Source organism: Oncorhynchus mykiss, chromosome 15, assembly GCF_057628025.1.
Source record: "Oncorhynchus mykiss isolate SJ-2025 chromosome 15, ASM5762802v1, whole genome shotgun sequence".
Taxonomy (NCBI): domain Eukaryota; kingdom Metazoa; phylum Chordata; class Actinopteri; order Salmoniformes; family Salmonidae; genus Oncorhynchus; species Oncorhynchus mykiss.
In genome coordinates, this window is record NC_143036.1 from 65,138,116 (window position 1) to 65,158,683 (window position 20,568).

The 20,568-nt window shown below is 42.2% G+C and overlaps 3 protein-coding genes across 4 annotated transcripts; all 3 read right to left on the reverse strand.

Annotated features, from left to right (window-relative positions):
- Positions 1-418: 418 nt before the first annotated feature.
- On the reverse strand, positions 419-4,142 carry LOC110490533 (ubiquitin-conjugating enzyme E2 N). Its single transcript, XM_021563969.3, has 4 exons — positions 3,906-4,142; positions 2,312-2,558; positions 2,081-2,221; positions 419-1,774 (listed from the first exon to the last, which is right to left on the reverse strand). Exons 1-4 carry the CDS (start codon positions 3,933-3,935, stop codon positions 1,728-1,730), a joined length of 465 nt encoding a protein of 154 aa, XP_021419644.1. The 5' UTR covers positions 3,936-4,142; the 3' UTR covers positions 419-1,727.
- On the reverse strand, positions 4,142-7,993 carry LOC110490534 (large ribosomal subunit protein mL42). Its single transcript, XM_021563970.3, has 5 exons — positions 7,843-7,993; positions 7,547-7,604; positions 7,359-7,443; positions 6,909-7,072; positions 4,142-4,642 (listed from the first exon to the last, which is right to left on the reverse strand). The coding sequence occupies exons 1-5, from the start codon at positions 7,922-7,924 to the stop codon at positions 4,597-4,599; spliced, it is 435 nt and encodes a 144-aa protein (XP_021419645.1). The 5' UTR covers positions 7,925-7,993; the 3' UTR covers positions 4,142-4,596.
- Positions 7,994-11,080: 3,087 nt separating this feature from the next.
- Positions 11,081-16,824, reverse strand: LOC110490527 (periodic tryptophan protein 1 homolog). 2 transcript variants are annotated; one of them, XM_021563962.2, is made up of 15 exons: positions 16,576-16,824; positions 16,123-16,181; positions 15,635-15,819; positions 15,389-15,474; positions 14,643-14,739; positions 14,066-14,173; positions 13,767-13,891; positions 13,592-13,659; positions 13,334-13,430; positions 13,118-13,179; positions 12,873-12,984; positions 12,666-12,756; positions 12,390-12,511; positions 12,145-12,250; positions 11,081-11,635 (listed from the first exon to the last, which is right to left on the reverse strand). In XM_021563962.2, exons 1-15 carry the CDS (start codon positions 16,639-16,641, stop codon positions 11,538-11,540), a joined length of 1,482 nt encoding a protein of 493 aa, XP_021419637.2. In that variant the 5' UTR covers positions 16,642-16,824; the 3' UTR covers positions 11,081-11,537. The 2 variants fall into 2 exon arrangements, with proteins under 2 accessions (XP_021419637.2, XP_021419638.1); XM_021563963.3 differs by lacking the exon at positions 15,635-15,819.
- Between the last annotated feature and the right edge of the window lie 3,744 nt (positions 16,825-20,568).

Consider the following 20,568-nt stretch of genomic DNA (forward strand, 5'->3'; position numbering starts at 1 on the left):
TGGAAAGCCCGAGTTGTCATTAAAATATATGTAACACCAGTGACAAAAAGGGAAGGCATAATTTTCAGGGAAATGTAACTTATTAAAATGCATTAAGCTGTCATTTATGGTGATTTACAATGTTACGGGGTGTTAACTATTATCTGACTAAGTTTTGGTTAAAAAATAAATAATAATAATTTAATTGCTGGTCAAAAGCCATTATTTTCATGGAACGACCCCCACTGAGTGGCTCACTGTTGCCATATAAACAAAGACTGAACAATAAAACCATTGTGACATACTGGCCCCTAAAGACAAGCATGGCCCTGACATACAGGTATCCATCTACTCCGACAGGGCAAGGGTGTCAATAAACAAAACAAGTGTGTCGTGTCCCCTCCCCAGATACACAACAGCACAGACACATTCACAGGAGTCTTACTCAACTTGTTTTATTTACAGGAGCCATGTATGCAAATGCATTGTTTTTTTCCCCCATATAATTTCAGACACTGGTAATACACAATTATCTTTGCCTTTTTCACATGAAGAGTTGACTAACCAGAGACATGGAAGCCATTCTCAATCTAAAGGCCAGACGCTTGGATGACGAATCATTGATATTTAATTCCAAATCCCTTAGAAAAAGATAACAAATAAATTAGAACATTCTGACTTTCTCCCCTCTTTCAGGATGTTGGTTGAATTAAACATGAATACACTAGCAGTAGAGAATTGTAGAAAAGACACGGTTGAGGACAGAGTATGGGAAAAGCAATGAAACACCACCTATTAGAATATGTAGCTAGCAAGAAAGAGATCAAACAAAATGGCACAACAAAAATATTTTTACTACAACATAACATTTACAGAAAAGCAGTACAGAAGCAACACAAGCCTGTGAGGATCTCAGCAATGAAGTGACGATGATAGTATTTCGTGCCTCGTTGTTTCATGTCAGAATTGGGTGTACATTTCCCCCCCATCAACACCCCAAAAGTGATACTTCTCAATATCAATAAGGATCAAACTAGTTAGAACAGTCATGTTCTGAGCTTGGTTAAGTACATGCTTTTAATGAAGTATCATAGGAGGGGGAAAAAAAAAGAGACATCTGAAAAAAATATATAATGAAAATCGACATTAAAAGAAAATGAAAAGAACGCCATTATCCCCAGAAGGGCGTCGTAACAGACACCCTTACCTCCCTAATCTGAGCTTCTGCCAAGGACTTGCAAACACAGGGCTTCCGAACCCACAACTTCAACTGTCTGAGGGAAACAAAGGTTACGGTAAATTCAACAAGAGACTAGGCGGCAAAACCTCAAGTGGACATTTTTCAAATGGGTGGGTATTTGGTGGCTGTGTCACAAACTCCCTCAATTTATTGACCTTTGAATAAACTGACCCATTGTATGACTATGGGTCCAGGGCGACTTTCTATGTTTGTAACCCCTCAGTGGTGTGCCGAGACTTGTCACCCCCCCCCCCCCCCACAGAAAAACAGAAAGCATCAGCCTCTGTCCATGCATTCGAGCAGTGAGCCGGGACAAAGACAAAACACATTGCCATGTGTCATAAAATCACCAGAGGACTGCAGTAGTCTTGTTTTCTTTTAAATATATTCTTTACCTTTATTTTTTTGCTTGCTTTTATCTTGTTTTTTTGTCTAAGACTGTCCTTTAAATGCAAATAAAGGAGATCATCTTAGGTTGTGATAACATCCAGTGCCCGTCTGTTTTCTTCTATACCTCAATGCTGTTTCCCGCGTAAAGCCTGGTCCATGTCCGAGCTGCAAGGTGCACAGAGAGGGGGTTCATTAACCACAGGTATTAGCATTCTTCTTGAAGGAATGTCTTGCTATCTCTGAATTGATTTGACCTGCAGTGGCACTTTAGGAGGCTGAAGTGAAGAGCACTACAAGAGCAGTAAGTAATTGGTTCCTTCTCACACACACTGCCTCTGTTTAAAACAAGGCTTTGTTCACATTCAGAGATAGGTACTCTTGATCAGAGGATGCAAAATCATTTAAATGCCAAGGGGTGAGAATTTAAACTGAGTTCACTTCAAAACATGACACGTGCGTGCGCTGTCTCACCTGTCTCAATGGCTTGGGCTTCGTTTGATTTCCACTGCTCTGCAACATCGTTTGCAAGTGGGTCATCAGGGTTAGGAGCGCTTAATAATGCTTGGATTGATAGCAGCACTGTGCGGATCTGCAAAGCTGGGGACCACTTATCTGTGAGAGAAAGAAAACGGTGGAGGAAGGAGTCATACTTTGAGTCAGGACATGACTGTGACCAATGATAACTGAATCTGGATAACTCACCTTTCAAGATGTCTAGGCATATCCTACCCAGCTTGTCCACATTGGGATGGTAGATTTTGGTCATGAATCGCACTTTAGGAGCTGCCATGGGATATTCTTCTGGCAGAAAGAGTTCAAGTTTAAAGGTGCCTCCTTCAAAAGGGGAGTCCTGGGGTCCTGAAATCACCACATGGAAGTAGCGTGCATTCGCCTCATCAGGCTCTGCCTTTATTCCAGGAACGGGTTCGGCCAGCAAACGCTGAGTCTCCTGAACACAGACAGAGATACAGATCGAGACATGCAGGCAGATAGACAAACACATGCAAACAGAAACGTGTCACGTTCATGTTTGAAGTGAACCCAGTTTAAATTGTCTCAAGCAGAATGCGACACACATGTAGCGAGACTGATAAGCACCAACAACCAGATGTCAGGTCAGGGTCAATAGTTACCAAGGGTTTGGACAACTATGTTTAGGTGCAAGGACAGCCATCCATACATTCAAGGTCAGGTTTGACATTCTGTTTCTGAACTTTTTGGGGGCAAAGAACATCCACTCGGTCTTGTCTCTTTCAAGAGCACAAAATGGTCACTCGCCCAGTGTTTTAGATCCTCAGCGAAGAGCTCATAGGATACATTCTATTCCAGTTAAATTAAAGGTGAAATAAAAAATATATAATAATTACATGCCTGGATGTGAACTTGCTGCAAAGTCTGTTTTTTGTGAATTATTCTGAAGCCTAGTGAGAACCAACATGTAGCATCTTCATGGTATGACCGTCATTCTGATGAAAATAGATGTATTAACAATAACTTTCAAATAGAACTCTGATAGCCCCATGTACACTATATAAACACCCACTGTAAAATGTTTGTCTTCTCGGTTTTTGTATTCAACAACTAGGCAAGTCAGTAAGTTTGGCCAGTTGAGTAGGCTGATAAATGAATGTTTCTGTCAAACATTTGTTTTTGTAGCCACCTAGTATATGTATGACAAACTATTGTCCCATGTCGCTTCATTCATTTCTGACACAGAACTCCTGCAAGACAAACAAGATCTCCTGATCATTGGGCCTAGACACAGTTTGAGAGAAATACCTGCACTGCCACTGGTTTCTATACTACAGCCAAATTAGCTTTTCTTCCCAAAGCACTTTCATACACAGTAAACCAAGCAAGTAAATGTGAGTTTATAATGCATACTCTGGAGTCCAGTAGTACAGCAAGTTCTACCAATATCTAACTAGCTAAATCTGCTAGTTGTATGTACGTTGCTAATGTTAGCTAGCAGTGCCAGTCGAGTGTCACTGTTGAGATCGTTAACTTTAGACCATAGCAAGGTTACTTCAATACATATATACTAAGAAAATGATTAATTTCAACACAAATATACAATTAAGCAGACTTGGGCCTATTCAGCAGGAAGGATAATAAATTTGACCAAACATTCATCTGACTTGGGGCTGAGCCTGAGACACAGTACCTAGCTAACGGAAGTAACGTTAGCTAGCAAATACATGGCAATGCACGTGCCTAGTCGTATTTTTCTTCGCAACTCAAAGGGGACCGAACTACGGTTTGTGAACCATTTATCGCATGTGGTTTTTGGAATTACCTTTATAATCCTGCGGGGTAGTCCTGCCATCTTGTTTTACTGTATACAGTATTTTTGTATGTTCACTCCTTCGTCGCCGACAAACACGCCTTCCGGTGAATGGTGTTGGCCTCTGACGGGATTGTGAATGCTGGGAAATGTATTTTGGTCAACGACAAGCGCGAACATATTTCAATTAAACGAACTTAATGTTCCAGTAGTGGGTGCTTTCGAAATCTCAGAGAAAATACTAGAAATATGAACGTATTCTTTATTGTAATTTCTTTGAATCACAAAAACCTGAAAGATATGGACTGAATTGAAATGATCGTAAAAATTGACAGTTCTCACAATCAATGTAATATTGTTCTGCACCGTATGAGCCAAAGTTTGAGTCCCAGTTGCAGCTTTGTCTTTCTCCCGTTACACTGGTCCCCATTGCAGTGCTCTCCTTCCACAATAACATGCAAATACCCTAACCATGTCCCAGAATTTAATGAAATACAAGGTATTCAGCAAATAGGGAAAATATATATTTCACAGACAGTTTTGGTAATCTGCTTCAAAACAAGTGCGCAACTTCAGATATGTTAATTTTATTTTACAGCACAATTGAAATTACACCAAAAAACAGTTTGGGATTTGGAGGGTGAGCCAAGCTAATAATTATGTAAGTTATCAATGATTCTGAAGGTAAGAAACTCCTTAACAATTATCGGTCTTTTGGGGGATCTCTCTTTCTGCGTCGTGTATGGTACCTAAGAAAAAAAAGGAACAAAAGTTAAAATGTTCAACATACAGTGGATTCCGAAAGTAAGTACAGCCTTATTCTAAAATGTATTAAGCAATATTCTCTCGATCTATACACAAAATACCCCATAATGACAAAGCAAAAACAGGTTATTAGAAATTTAAAAAATCTGAAGTCACATTTACAAGTATTCAGACCCTTTGCTCAGTACTTTGTTGAAGCACCTTTGGCAGTGATTATAACCTCGAGTCTACTTAAATATGACGCTATAAGCTTGGCACACCTGTATTTGGGGAGTTTCTCCCATTCTTCTCTGCAGATCCTCTCAAGTTGGATAGGGAGTGTCGTTGCACAGCGATGTTCAGGTCTCTCCAGAGATGTTTGGTTGTGTTCAAGTCCGGGCTCTGGCTGGCCACTCAAGGACATTCAGAGACTTGTCCTGATGCCACTCCTGCATGGTCTAGGCTGTGTGCTTAAGGTCGTTGTCCTGTTGGAAGGTGAACCTTCACCCCAGTCTGAGGTCCCGAGTGCTCTGGAGCAGGTTTTCATCAAGGATCTCTTTACTTTGCTCCGTTCATCTTTCCCTCAATCCTGACTAGTCTCCCAGTCCCTGCCGCTGCAAAACATCCATACAGTATGAACTTGCCACCACCCTGCGTCACCGTAGGCATGGTGCCAGGTTTCCTCCAGACGTGACGCTTGCCATTCAGTCCAAAGAGTTCAATCTTGGTTTCATCAGACCAGAGAATCTTGTTTATCATGGCCTAAGAATCCTTTAGGTGCCTTTTGGCAAACTCCAAGCAGACTGACTGTCATGTGCATTTTACTGAGGAGTGGCTTCCGTCTGGCCACCACCATAAAGCCCTGATTGGTGGAGTACTGCCAAGATGGTTGTACTTCTGAAAGGTTCTCCTTTCTCCAGAGGAACTCTGGAGCTCTGGCAGAGTGACCATTGGGTTCTTGGTCACCTGCCTGACCAAGGCCCTTCTCCCCCGATTGCTCAGTTTGGCCGAGCAACTAGCTCTAGGAAGAGTCTTGGTGGTTCCAAACTTGTTCCATTTAAGAATGATGGAGGCCACTGTGTTCTTGAGGACCTTCAATTCTGCAGAAATGTGTTGGTACCCTTCCCCAGATCTGTGCCTCTACAGAATCCTGTCTCGAAGCTCTATGGACAATTCCTTTGACCTCATGTCTTGGTTTTTGCTCTGACTTGCACTGTCAACTGTGAGACCTTATCTAGACAGGTGTGTGCCTTTCCAAATCACGTCCAATCAATTGAATCTACCACAAGTGGACTCCAATCAAGTTGTAGAAACATCAAGGATGATCAATGGAAACAGAATGCTACTGAGCTCAATTTCTAGTCTCATAGCAAAGGGTCTTATTTACATAAGGTTTCTGTTTTTTAATAAAAATTCTAACATTTTTAAAAACCTGTTTTCGCTTTGTCATTATGGGGTATTGTGTGTAGATGGATAAAATGTTTTTTCCTCAATTTTAGAATAAGGCTAACGTAACAAAATGTGGAAAAGGGGAAGGGGTCTGAATAGTTGCAAATGCACTGTATAGGTGATTTTAAAAAGGACTGAGTGAGGATTGTACCCACCTTCATGCAAGTTTCTCACTCAATACATTCATTTACAAATTAGCAACATAAGGTACATTTTGAATACTTAAAAAGCCCAATGCAAACATTATCTCAATATCAAATCATTTCTGGGTAACAATTAAGTACCCCACTGGGATTATTTTCATTCAAAATTGTCAAAAACAAACAAAAATAGCTTCTTAGCAAGAGCAATTTCTCAAGCAAGAATTTTGCTAGAACTGTCGGAGTGGGGAGGGGAAAACCGAAGCCTCGTTATTGGCAGAGACGTTTAGAACTCTTTCATATTGGTCTAGTAACTAATTTACCACCTGCTGATGTAACCAAGCAGGTCAAAACAGGCTGAAATTTCAGGCGACCTTTTCAAACAGCTCTCTTAAACAAAAAGAGCATTATCATTTTCACAGCATTCTTCCAACCTCAACATGGAAATATATATAAAACACAGGAAATTACATTTTTGACTGCACTGGGCCTTTAATTCCAAGGAAGTGCCATGTGAGTTCAGTACCAATATTTAATATGGAACAGGTGTGGATTTATCTATTGCCCTGCTTTGAGCAATCAACAACATAATTTTCCCCTTCTGAGCATCTTTATAATTTAGACAGTGCCCAGTTAGTACTGACTATCACTAAAGTGATTCAATCATAGAAGGTGTACTTACTGTCCCACTGGGTACCAGCGGTGCTTGGTGGTGTGAAACATTTTGCTCAGCTCCTCGATGGTGGGGGCCTGTTTGTTCTGCAGCACCTCCCTGCCGAGATGGGCCTTCAGCACCTGGTCATGTGTCTCTGCCGGATTGGTCAGGGGGTCTGGCCGTAGAATGGGCTACAGTGTCACAAATACATAAGCCCAAAACAATCAAGGACCATTTATGCTGTTTTTCAACGTAAATCGCAGGGCTTATTTTGCCATTTAATAGCCGCCATGATGAGAAAAGGGGCATATTGCTGGCAGGGAAATCGCGGTCTTCCACAGACATCATGATTTTACAGATCAACCTGCAGGGTGTATTGTGTTTGCAAGTGCAGTATTTACAGTATTTAAGTGGTTTCCTTTTCCTCATCAGCTCTGTTAACGTCAGTATCGGCAAATCCAAGTTCTAATTTATTACCTGGGTAAGTTCATAAGGAACATCCTCAGAGGGATGGTAGCACACTATGGTCTTCCCATCAGATGTCACACCAATTTCCACCTTACTGCAATGAAGGTGACAAGAAATTAACAAAGTCATCGCAATACACACAGTTACAAAATTATGATTTACTGTAATTAAGGCAACATAGCAAGCTATCTACTTACCAATCATCATCAATGGAAGGTCCACGGATAGTTGACTTGTGAAGGACAGGCACAACGCCTGTTGTGGATATATTGGTTTACATAAATCAAAAGGTACAGTATGATGTGATTAATAACTGCCAAGCTACAGTCACAAGATTGCTAGCTAGCTGGGTTCTCTGCCTCAGAAATGCTTACTAATATATGTGCGCTAACAATAACTATATAGCTAGCTGACAAAATCATTTCAGCACTTGAGATTGTGTTCACAAAACGTGTTCCTCAATCTTGCAAGTTTTAAAATAGACAGTACTCACCTGTGCAGTGTTTTAGTTGAGTAACAGTTGAAAACCGTGTAAATAAACAACTCAACCTATTTAAATGACCTGTAGCAGCCATGCTCTACAGAAATGTTGCATTTGTGTTTGATGGAAATATTTCCGTGTATGTACTACACGGAAATAATTCCGTGTGAAAACGTAAATCCTACATTCAGTTCCGCCATAACAAACCTTTACGAACAAATCCTTTTTCTTTAGCAAAGCCAAAGTAAAAATACAAAAATAAAACAACTGGGGCAGTTTAACTGTCAAATTTATTTTGGTTAACGTATTTATCACATTTGTAGAAATATATTTTTAGAATTGGAATAGAGTAAACTGAGAAATAATGGGATTTTAACATTTTGCTAATTCATTAACACGAAACTCCAGTTGCAGCATTGCTCTTAACCTCCATATAATGGCAACTGAACATCGAAAGGGTTACCGATGTGACGTCTTACTGGAACCCTCAGTATTCCACAGTTCCACCACCAACGGAGGAGGGGAAGGCAAATGTATCAGTGAAACTTAAGCCAGAGGTTTTTAACCCATTCACCCTGTCTCCTCTGCCAGAACAGACGATCCTTGATGTTCTTGTTGACTGGGTGCAAAACAAACGGCTCTTTTCACCCACTGCAGCCAGAGGAATGGTCATCACTGACGTAACCCATGAGGTTGCATACTGTTACAGACTGGAAACATTTACAGAGCACAGGTCTGTGTGCTTAAGATTTGAACCGCAATGCAAAACTTCCAAAGCAACAATGTCTCCAAAACCAGCAGGGGAAGTACAGGAGCCACAACCCTGGAAGGTGCCTGTGACCCCGGCCAAGATGTTCCACAACCAGGTGTTAAATTACAGGCTGATTCACACAGACCGAGTGACCGGGTGCTCTTACTGCCAGGAGCAGAAGTGTGTTATGTGCAAGGCCTGCTGTGCCTCTACTAGGGTGAGCTTCCCTGTGAGGCAGGGGCACCAAAAACCCCTGCTGAGAGTGCAAGGGTGAGAAGATGGTGCCCTGCATGTCCCTGGGCCAGGTTTGCTGTGAGATGTGCGTGGGAAAGGGCCAGATGTTCTACTTCAAAGAGCTGCAGGTGGACTACCGTTGTCATCTCGACAGATACCTGCTAGGTGTCCCAGGCAGCATCCCAGAGGAGAGGATTTCCCATGCCAAAGGGGAGATCCTCCACAATGGCTTGGGCCAAAAGGTGTGCCCCATTAGTACCTTCTCTGTGGAAGAGGTCAACGCAGCCTCATGGCGGATGGTGCGGTCGTCCCACTCCAGCTGCCCCCAGTGCCGCATCATTCAACAGACATCCACTGAGGGCAGTGCCAGTGACTCGAGTCCAGTATCGCTGGAGGGATACTTCTAGAAGTGTGTTTATTTTTGGAGTAGACCACTCCATCTACTGGCCAGGCTACCCAGAGAGGAGGATCCGTCTCTGGTTATAGAACTTGTAATGCTCAAATCCCAGATAAAAGCTTCCTCAAACACATGCGTATGATAACAAAAAGATTTTCATCCTTTCCTTTTCAAATATCAGATTTACTACAGTACCAGTCAAAAGTTTGTACACATACTCATTCAAGGATTTTTCTTTATTTTTAAAATGTTCTACATTGTAGAATAATAGTGAAGACATCACAATTATGAAATAAAACATATGGAATCATGTAGTAACCAAAAATGTGTTAAACAAATCAAAATATGTCTTATATTTTAGATTCTTCAAAGTAGCCACCCTTTGCCTTGACAGCTTTGCACATTCGTGGCATTCTCACAACCAGCTTCACCTGGAATGCTTTTCCAACAGTCTTGAAGGAGTTCCCACATATGCTGAGCACTTGTTGGCTGCTTTTCCTTCACTCTGCGGTCCAACTCATCCCAAACGATCTCAGCTGGGTCGAGGTCATTTGATTGTGGAGGGCAAGTCATCTGATGCAGCACTCCATCACTCTCCTTCTTGGTCAAATAGCCCTTACACAGCCTGGAGGTGTGTTGAGTCAATGTCCTGTTGAAAAACAAATGACAGTCCCACTAAGAGCTAACCAGATGGGATGGTGTATCATTGCAGAATGCTTTGGTAGCCATGCTGGTTAAGTGTGCCTTGAATACTAAATAAATCACAATGTCACCAGCAAAGCACCCCCACACCTTCTTCTCCATGCTTCACGGTAGGAACCACACATGCAGATATAATCCGTTCACCTACTCTGCTTCTCAAAGACAAGGCGGTTTGAACCAAACATCTCAAATTTGGACCAGAGGATAGATTTCCACGGTTCTAACGTCCATTACTCGTGTTTCTTGGTCCAAGCAAGTCTCTTGTTCTTATTGGTGTCCTTTAGTAGTGGTTTCTTTGCAGCAATTCGACTATGAAGGCCTGATTCGCACAGTCTCCTCTGAACAGTTGATGTTGAGATGTGTCTGTTACTTAAACTCAGTGAAGCATTTATTTGGACTGTAATTACTGAGGTGCAGTTAACTCTAATGAACTCATCCTCTGCAGCAGAGGTAACTCTGGGTCTTACTTTCCTGTGGCTGTCCTCATGAGAGCCAGTTTCATCATAGCGCTTGATGGTTCTTGAGACTGCACTTGAAAAAAAAGTTCTTGAAATTTTCCACATTGGACTGACCTTCATGTCTTAAAAGAATGGACTGTCGTTTCTCTTTGCTTATTTGAGCTGTTCTTGCCATAATATTAACTTGGTCTTTTACCAAATAGGGCCATCTTCTGTATACCCCTACCATGTCACAACACAACTATTTGGCTCAAATGCAGTAAGGAAAGAAATTCCACATTAACTTTTAACAAGGCACACCTGTTAATTGAAATGCATTCCAGGTGACTACCTCATGAAGCTGGTTGAGAATACCAAGAGTGTACAAAGCTGTTAAGGCAAAGGGTGGCTATTTTGAAGAATCTCAAATACAAAATAGATTTTGATTTGTTAAACTCTTTTTTGGTTACCACACTTGGTTACCACATTACCATATGTGCCATTTCATAATGTTGATGTTTTCACTATTATTCTACAATGTAGAAAATAGTAAAAACAAAGAAAACCCTGGAATGAGTAGGTGTGTCCAAACTTTTGACTGGTACTGTAAATGTTTCACAAGTTGGTCAAATCCTTATTTCTTTACAATTTTTCCCTGATGGGCCTTTCAGTAAATGTTTGAGTAGGTATTTCAGATTTCACACATTTCTCTTTGAACCAATGCAGGAATGTCACTGACACAATACATAGTTTATTCTGAGGGAGAAAAAAAAAATCATCTCAGGATTTCAGGCCAAGATCAGCAAATTCCTACACAAATAATCATTGATGACATTAAACCAGATACCTGTGCCTTCAAAATCACATTTCAATAGTTATTCCTTTGATTGTTAGTCAAAAACAAATATTTATTGAAATATTTAGACATACATTCAGATAAATATTCACCTTCCTTGTTGCAAAGACATTTTAGCTCACAAAAACAAATATTTATGTGGTGCTTAATTATTAGGAGATGTTTTAGAAGAAAAGTTTGAAGAGAGAAAGTCTATCCACAGTTCTGGCAATGTTCTTGGAAGTGCCTTCTTGGCCTCGGGTTGACAGAAAGTCTTTGGCTATGTGGATCTCTCTGTGTGAGTCCAAGGTGTCGCTCTATGTTGATTGGAAGTTGGTCCAGAGTGGCTCACTAGGAAAGCTCCATATCTGCTGTGGAGGAAGTGCTGCTGGATGCCTCAGGCGCTGTGGTTGCCACCAACCGCTCCCGATTGCCAAACACCTCAGCGACTGGAGACAGCACATACATGGATGGCACGCAAAGTCAGTGAACATACTCGGTCACGTACACACAAAACACATCATGTTGATAACCATCAGCTACTGATCTAACACCTCAGTGGCCAAGCAGACACACATATATACAAACCCATGACTCTACTACCAAGCAGGAGAGATGATAGCTATATAAACATAACAGTCAAAGCCCATAATAAATAGATGTTCAATACAGAGGGAGAGAGATACTATCCCTCTATTGAACAGGTAGTTTTTTCATAGCCACTGTGCTTCTACATCTGCACTGCTTGCTGTTTGGGGTTTTAGGCTGGGTTTATTTGTGACATCTGCTAATGTAAAAAGGGCTTTATAAAATACATTTGGTTGATTGATTAAAAAAGTGTAAAGTCTAGTTGCCATATTCTAAATATATATATTTTTTCTGGAACAAAAATAAAATACATGATAGACTCGGCTCCTTGTCAGGCCTAGAGCAGAAGGTAATAACATTGAAACTGTACCTGCTGCCACATCACTTATGTCCCAAACCCGCAGGCCATCCCTCTGTCCTCCAAAGGCATATACAAAGGGCATGTCAGGACAGCACGCTGCACAGAACAGCACCCCCTATCAACAGAAAGGGAGCATTTCACCGCAACAGCCACATATACAGCACACATCCAAACATTCGCTGTTAGACCGAAACGTGACGGATCTTAATGCAATGACATGGCAATGATTACAGCGACAGAGAAACCAGCTTTACCATTTTCATGTCCCGGGTGTGAACCAGTTTGGGCTTGTTCCCCAAGATGTCCCAAATCTTGACGTGTTTGTCTGCTGACGAGGTGACCAAGCATCCCCGGATCTGGCTGCTAAGGTCCAAGCCTATAGGGTCAGAGACAACCGATTTCAATTCTGTTTCCCTGACTTTGAATGCCATGTTTGTGTACCAGTACTCATCCAGTATTTTAAAGTCTGAATATGAAGGGGTAGGGGCTAGAGGAACTGGGGGCAGAAATTGGCCTGTCTCCACACCCACCTGACACCTCTCCGTCATGTGCCCTTAGTGTAAACACTGGCTTGTCCGAGCGTGCGTCCAGACAGTAAACAAAGCCGTCCTCTGTGCTCGCCTAAAACACAGCCAACCATCAGTGAGAATGGAAACAGGAAAGTGCACCAAGCATTTTCCATGTGAAAGTTAGCCAATATGCAATGCTATGTGAGAGGTGGCGAGAGGGCAGCTTACCAGGAAGTTGCAGGGCGAGAAGTGGTTCCAGGCGACCCTTTCCACCTGCCCGCTAAACCTCCAAGTGCGATGGCTGCTGTCCGGGCTGCGGCAGTCATACAGGATTGCCGACCTGGCCAGAGGAAGAAGACACAGGTTAAGACTTGTTAGTTTTGTACAGTCACAATCCCAACCTCCTATATACAGGAGAAGACATTTTATTTTTTACAATTTTAGAGGTTGTAATAGATTCAGATTGGACATACTTATCGTATGATCCTGATATCAGGGTCTGAGCTTCAAAGGGGTGGAACATCAACGTCTGAACCTAAAAGGGACTTGACTTTAATGTTTGAGATCAACATCACAAGTAAGCAGGCGAGGCTACATCCAAAATCAATTTCACATTTTATTTGTATTATTTATTTAGAGTAGGCCCATTATGGGAAGTTAAACAGGCTGTGATGACTGGATACACGTACCTTGTCAGTGTGTCTGCACAGTGTTGTGGCCGGCTTTCCCTGTGCCAGATCCCACAGGATCACTGTTTTGTCGGCTGACCCACTGGCCAAGACGTTGCTGTGGAAAAGAGAAGCAACACACAGAACCTTTAGAGTAAAGGTGGAGGGTAGGTTTCTGACAACGCAAGTGACATTGTGATTGTGTGGTTACACTGACATGAGTGGAAAGGTCTGGGGCTAGGGGTGAGGGGTAACGGGTACCACTCCAATATGACTCACCGGACCAGCTTGTTCCAGGATAAGTCGAGTACAGCGTCTGTATGACCTTCCACTGGCTCTGCTGCAGCCTAAAAATTCAAATTGCCTGTTAGGATTCAGGCCATAGTGAGGAGACACCAACACCATAAACATAACAGTAGAAACTACCACATCCAAGTCCTTGTGGGAAAATGACCTTTTTGCTTTTCTTTTTGGAGGCCTTCTTGCTCCCCAGAGTGAAGGCAGGCTCTAGGCAGTCCACCACATCCAGGTCCCACACGTCAATCTGCGGTGTCATGTTGCCTACAGCCGCATAATTGCCTGTACAAACAGATGGGATTAATGTGAAGTCAAAAAAATACATGTTATACACTAAGAAAACACTGAATTGAATGTCCATTTCGCAGAGTCGGGTTGAGATAAACTGCTGTTTGAGTTTAACTCAAAGTCAAATCTGAGAATCCATTCAACACTATAAAAAGTGAAAACACTCACCTGTGCCTTCTGGACTAGGGTCAAAGTTAAGCCACTCCACACACAGTGGATAGGCTGGCAGGAGTATGTCATGGTGAACATAGAGGGATTCCTCCTCGGAGTTGTATACTGTGCAGAGGCAAATAAATATTTATTAAAAACAACCTTTGTTTTTACACTGGCATGTACACAGAGTATACCAAACATTAGGAAAACCTTCCTAATATTGAGTTGCAAACCAAGCAGTGTTGCAGGTCTTGACACAAACCACTGCGCCTGCTATCATACCCTGTACAAAAGCATTTAAATATTTTGTCTTCCCCATTCATCTGATTGGCACACATTCACAATCCATGTCTCAAGGCTTGAAAATCCTTCTTTAACCTGTCTCCTCCCCTTCATATACACTGACTGAAGTGGATTTGACATCAGTTGAAAGCTATGGATCACATGTTGGTCAATCTATGTCATGGAAAGAACATTTTTTGTACAGTCACTACGTCTACACTGATACACAAACTCCCGCTTCACAGCATCAAATAGTAAGTCTCAGATGAGAGTCAAATTGCCAGTTAGTTGCAGAGACTGTTGTTCTCACCGTGAATCTCCAGGTTGCAGCAGTCCTTCTCTGCTCTGCCTGAAATTACGAGGTTATCATTGGGCTTGATTTGAAAGTCCTCTCGCTCATACTGGTCCTGGAGAGACAAAGAAAAGATACCAACAACTATGTCTGAATGACACAGAATTACCAGAAATGAAGAGCTGGGACGATAAACCGAAAATGATCAGTAACGACCATTTATCGCAAGCATTTTGCTGATATCGTTCATCATGAGAAGTAGCCTAAACTAGAGAAATGTGAAGTTTGAAATTAAGTAAGTTGGTTTAATGGGACAATTGATGGCTACAACCATCAAACTAGTAATAGTTGTTTAAAGGATAATAAATAAATAAAATACTGTAGTGCACATTATAAACTTATTGTTACTATTTATCAGTATCGCAACAATTAGGTAATTTTTCACAATATGGATTTTTTAGGTGGCAGGTAGCCTAGTAGTTAGAAGGTTGGGCCAGTAACCGAAAGGTCGCTGGATCGAATACCCGAGCAGACATGGTGAAAAATCTACCGATGGCCCTTAAGCAAGGCACTTGACCCCAATTTGCTTCAGGTGCGCCGTACTACTATGGCGGACCCTGTAAAACAACACATTTCACTGCACCTATCCGGTGTGTGACAAAATATATGTTGTGTGATATGTATGGCATGTACTACTAGTTGGTACCAAACCAGACTGGTGAGATGTTTCATCACTCTGAACTGGCACACAGCTCTGGACTCACTGTGTCTTTGATGGTAATGTAAGGATCCTCCTCATTGGTGCTGAACACTGTGAGGCCGGCAAGGCTGTTACCAAGGTTGGCAGTCACTGTGCCAGAAAAAAAGAGATGAACAGTAAGTGAGTTCTTTGGGGGGGGGGACAAACAGTGATTAATACAGTCCTCTTGGCATATTAACAGACAGACAAAGATAACCCATGAATTTAAGATCAGACATAATCTGAAAGCAGACGCAGAAACGATATTTACCAGAGTCTTCCTCGTCATATCTATCCAAACCATACTCTGCTAGTTCATCAGCTTCCTCCCTTCCTGCTTCATTTTCATCTTGCTCTGGCTCCTGTCCCTGAACACCTTCTGCCTCTTCACTCTGTTCCTGCCCGCTGGCCATGCCTTCATCATCATCCTCCTCCTCCTCTTCACCTACGCGTTCACTGAGCAAACACAAATACCTGAATTGCTAATCCTGAAAATATATAATTTTGGGGTCAATTCCATTTTGAACTTATTTGATGAAACCCCCATTGAGAAAATTATTTCTTAGTCACTTCGCTGGTCCAGAAATAATGAGTATTTCAACCATTTAGCTACACATTTCAATTCATTTCCTATATTGACTGGGTTTAAATAGCAGTTTCGGTCTCATACTCTCAGTCAGGTCAGTGTTATTTTCTGAAGCCCTCCAAACAAACAAAACAAGTTATATGTCAAGTAAGTCATCCAAAAACTCCACCAACCCCAATTGTTCTTTTGCCTCTGCTATAATGCGTTGCAATTCTTCTTTGCTCAACTCCACCTGTAACAAAATGTGGTAGCAGGTTAAAACAGACATTACCTAGCTGGTGCCATTAATTTTATTAGCATGAATTAGGCTGTTTATTAACTATAAATGCTGTAATTCCAAACGAATGTATTAGCGAGCTTGCTAGCTGGGGTGTATTCATTAATTGGATTCCGTTGCAAAACGTTTTGAAAACATTTTGCAACTGAAACCGTTTATTCCAAACTTAAAACGTTTTGCAACGAAAACGAGTTTATATTTGTCAAATTATGGTAGGTCCCTCCCCGTGTCGTTTGCTTCAGTTAGGTTCCTAGTATAAATGATCAACAGTTTCGGGTTTGCAACGTAATACGACTAATGAAAACACAACAGATGTATTTTCTGTCTTGTTGACAATTTAGATTCTTACCTTATCTGGTGTTTCCTTCGAAACGCCTCGCTTTACCCATCCAACACAAGTGATCTGAGAACTCATTATTGACAACGTACCAGCTTCCTAGTAATGCACACGAAATTCAATGTAATGTACAACTCTAAAGTGTACAAACAGTTCGTAAAGATCCAGAAGTTACATAAAAATGGCACACATTGACATGTGAGTTGAGTCCTACTTTGTCGAGACAGGCAGTGTCGCAGACTGATGACGTACTTCTTCTTTAGAGTTTTTAGTGCCGGATCGTACACTTACGGTACTGGAGTGTGAGGCCGGTCACGACCTGTCTATACCACTATATCCAAATCAAATTTTATTGGTCACATTCAAGTGTTTAGAAAACGTTGTTGCGGGTGTAGCGAAATGCTTGTGTTTCGAGCTTCGACAGTGCAGTAATATCTAACAAGTAATATCTAACAATTTCACAACATATACCCAATACACACATCTAGTAAAGGAATGGAATTAAGAATATATAAATATATGGACAAGTAATTTCAGAGCAACATAGACTTAGATACAGTAGAATAGTATAGAATACAGTATATATATAAGATGAGTAATGCAAGATATGTAAACATTATAAAAGTCACTAGTACAATTTGGGTTACGTGCCTTCCTCAAGGGCACATCAACAGACTAACCTTGTTAGTTTCGGGAGTCGAATTAGCAACCTTTCAGTCACTGGCCTAACGCTCTAACCGCTAGACATGGTGCCGGAGGGAATAGCTGCCGTTTTATGGGCTCCTAACCAACCGTGCTATTTTGTTTGTTTTTTCCCATTGTTTGTAACTTATTGCGTACATAATGTTGCTGATAGTCTCTTATGAACGAAAAGAGCTTCTGGACATAAGAACAGCAATTACTCACCTTGAACTGGACAAATAATTTTTCTTTAATGAGTCGGACGAGGGGGATTTACTCCAGACAACCAACAAGGCCCTCATCCCCGCCATTCGGAGATATTGCGGAAGGAAGTCATGGTGCCTTGTAAGGCTCCGGCAACAAGTGGCTAATCTGCCTTTACCATCGGTACTATTAGACAGCGTACAGTCATTGGATAATGAAATAGACAAACTACAAGCACATATATCCTACCAATTGAACATTGAAAACTGTAATATCTTATGTTTCACCGAGTCATGGCTGAATGACGACATGAATAACATACAGCTGGTGGGTTATACATTGTATCGGCAGGATCGAACAGCAGCCTCTGGTAAAACAAGGGGTAGCGGTCTATGTATATTTGTAAACAATAGCTGGTGCACGATATCTAAGGAAGTCTCAAGGTTTTTCTCGCCTGAGTATCTCATGATAAGCTGTAGACCACACAACCAACCGAAAGAGTTTTCATCTATATTCTTCGGAGCTGTCTATTTACCACCACAAACCGATGCTGGCACTAAGACTGCACTCAATAAGCTGTATACGGCCATAAGCAAACAGGAAAAATGCACATCCAGAGGCGGTACTCCTAGTGGCCAGGGACTTTAATGCTGGGAAATTTAAATCCATTTGACCTAATTTCTACCAGCATGTTAAATGTGCAACCAGAGGGAAAAAAAACTCTAGACCACCTTTACTCCACACACAGAGACACGTACAAAGCTCTCCCTGTCACATTCTGACCTTTATTTTCCTTTGTTTTGTCTTTTTTTAGTATGGTCAGGGCGTGAGTTTGGGTGGGCAGTCTATGTTTTGTATTTCTATGTTTTTCTATTTCTGTGTTCAGCCTAGTATGGTTCTCAATCAGAGGCAGGTGTAGTTAGTTGTCTCTGATTGAGAATGATACTTAGGTAGCCTGGGTTTCACTGTTGGTTTGTGGGTGTTTGTTTCCGTGTCTGTGTTTTTCACCACACGGTACTGTTTCGGTTTTGTTATTTCACGTATTCATTTATTGTTTTTGTATTTCATAGTGTTCAGTGCTTTTGTTATTAAAATCGTCATGAACACTTACCACACTGCATCTTGGTCCGATCCTTACTCCTCTTCAAAAGAAGAGGAGGAAATCTGCCGTTACACTCCCTCGCTCTACATTTGGTAAATCTGACCATAATTCTATCCTCCTGATTCCTGCTTACAAGCAAAAACTAAAACAGGAAGCACCAGTGACTCGGTCAATAAGAAAGTGTTCAGATGAAGCAGATGCTAAGCTACAGGACTGTTTTGTTAGCACAGACTGGAATATGTTCCAGGATTCTTCCGATGGCATTGAGGAGTACAATACATCAGTCACTGGCTTCATCAATAAGTGTATCGATGACGCCGTGCCCACAGTGACTCTACGTACATACCTCTACATACGTACATACAAGAAACAATGGATTACAGGCAACATCCACATTGAGCTAAAGGGTAGAGCTGCCACTTTCAAGGAGCGGAACTCTAACCCGGAAACTGAATGGAAATCGTGCTATGCCCTCAGGCAAGCCATCAAACAGGCAAAGTGTCAATACAGGACTAAGATTGAATCGTACTACACCGGCTCCGACGCTCGTTGGATGTGGCAGGGTTTGCTAACTATTACAGACTACAAAGGGAAGCACAGCCATGAGCTGTCCAGTGACACAAGCTTACCAGTCAAGATAAATTACTTCTATGCACGCTTTGAGGCAAGAAACACTGAAACATGCATGAGAGCATCAGCTGTTCCAGATGACTGTGTGATCACACTCTCCGTAGCCAATGTGAGTAAGACCTTGAAACTAGTCAACATTCACAAGGCCGCAGGACCAGACGGATTACCAGGACGTGTGCTCCGAGCATGCACTGACAAACTGGCAAGTGTCTTCACTGACATTTTTAACCTCTCCCTTTCGGAGAGGTAATACCAACATGTTTCAAGCAGACCACCATAGTCCCTGTGCCCAAGGACACTAAGGTAACCTGCCTAAATTATTACCGACCGGTAGCACTCACGTCTGTAGCCATGAAGTGCTTTGAAAAGCTGGTCATGGCTCACATCAACACCATTATCCCAGAAACCCTAGACCCACACCAATTTGCATACCGCACCAACAGATCCACTAATGATGTAATCTCTATTGCACTACTCCACACTGCCCTGTCACACCTGGACAAAAGGAACACCTATGTGAGAATGCTATTAATTGACAACAGCTCAGCGTTCAACACCATAGTGCCCTCAAAGCTCATCACAAAGCTAAGGACCCTGGGACTAAACACCTCCCTCTACAACTGGATCCTGGACTTTCTGATGGGCCTCCACCCATGTGGTAAGGGTAGGTAACAACACATCCACCACTCTGATCCTCAACACTGGGGCCCCTCAGGGGTGTGTGCTCAGGCCCCTCCTGTACTCCCAGTTCACTCATGACTGCATGGCCAGGCACGACTCCAACACCATCATTAAGTTTGCCGATGACACAACTGTGGTAGGCCTGATTACTGACAACGACGAGACAGCTTATAGGAGGAGGTCAGAGGCCTGGCCGTGTGGTACCAGGACAACAACCTCTCCCTCAATGTGATCAAGACAAAGAAGATGATCGTCTACTACAGGAAAAGGCGGGCCGAACAGGCCCCCATTAACATTACTGATGATCCAAGATGGCGTAGCAGCAGGACGTGTTGTCGTGTCCCTTGTATATATCGTTTGTTTTCGTTTTTTTTCTTCACATATCTTTAAAACTTTTTCACCCCCGGATTCCCATCGCAAACGGAACATTTTGAGCTCCTGGGCTACAATATCCAGACCCACGACCGGTCCATTGATGTCACCGCATGAAGAGGAATAAACAGACTCCCCTCATCGCGACGTCCCCAAAGGCTAACTCTCTAGCCCTTGCTATCTCCTTGCTTGCAAATTCGGCCTGCTAACTGCTAGCTTTTTTAGCCCGGTCCGCTAACTGCTACCGTGTTTAGCACCGTCTACTAACTGTTAGCTTGTTAGCACAGGCCTGCTAACCATCTGAATCGCCGCGTCCCAAACACTCACTGAACCCA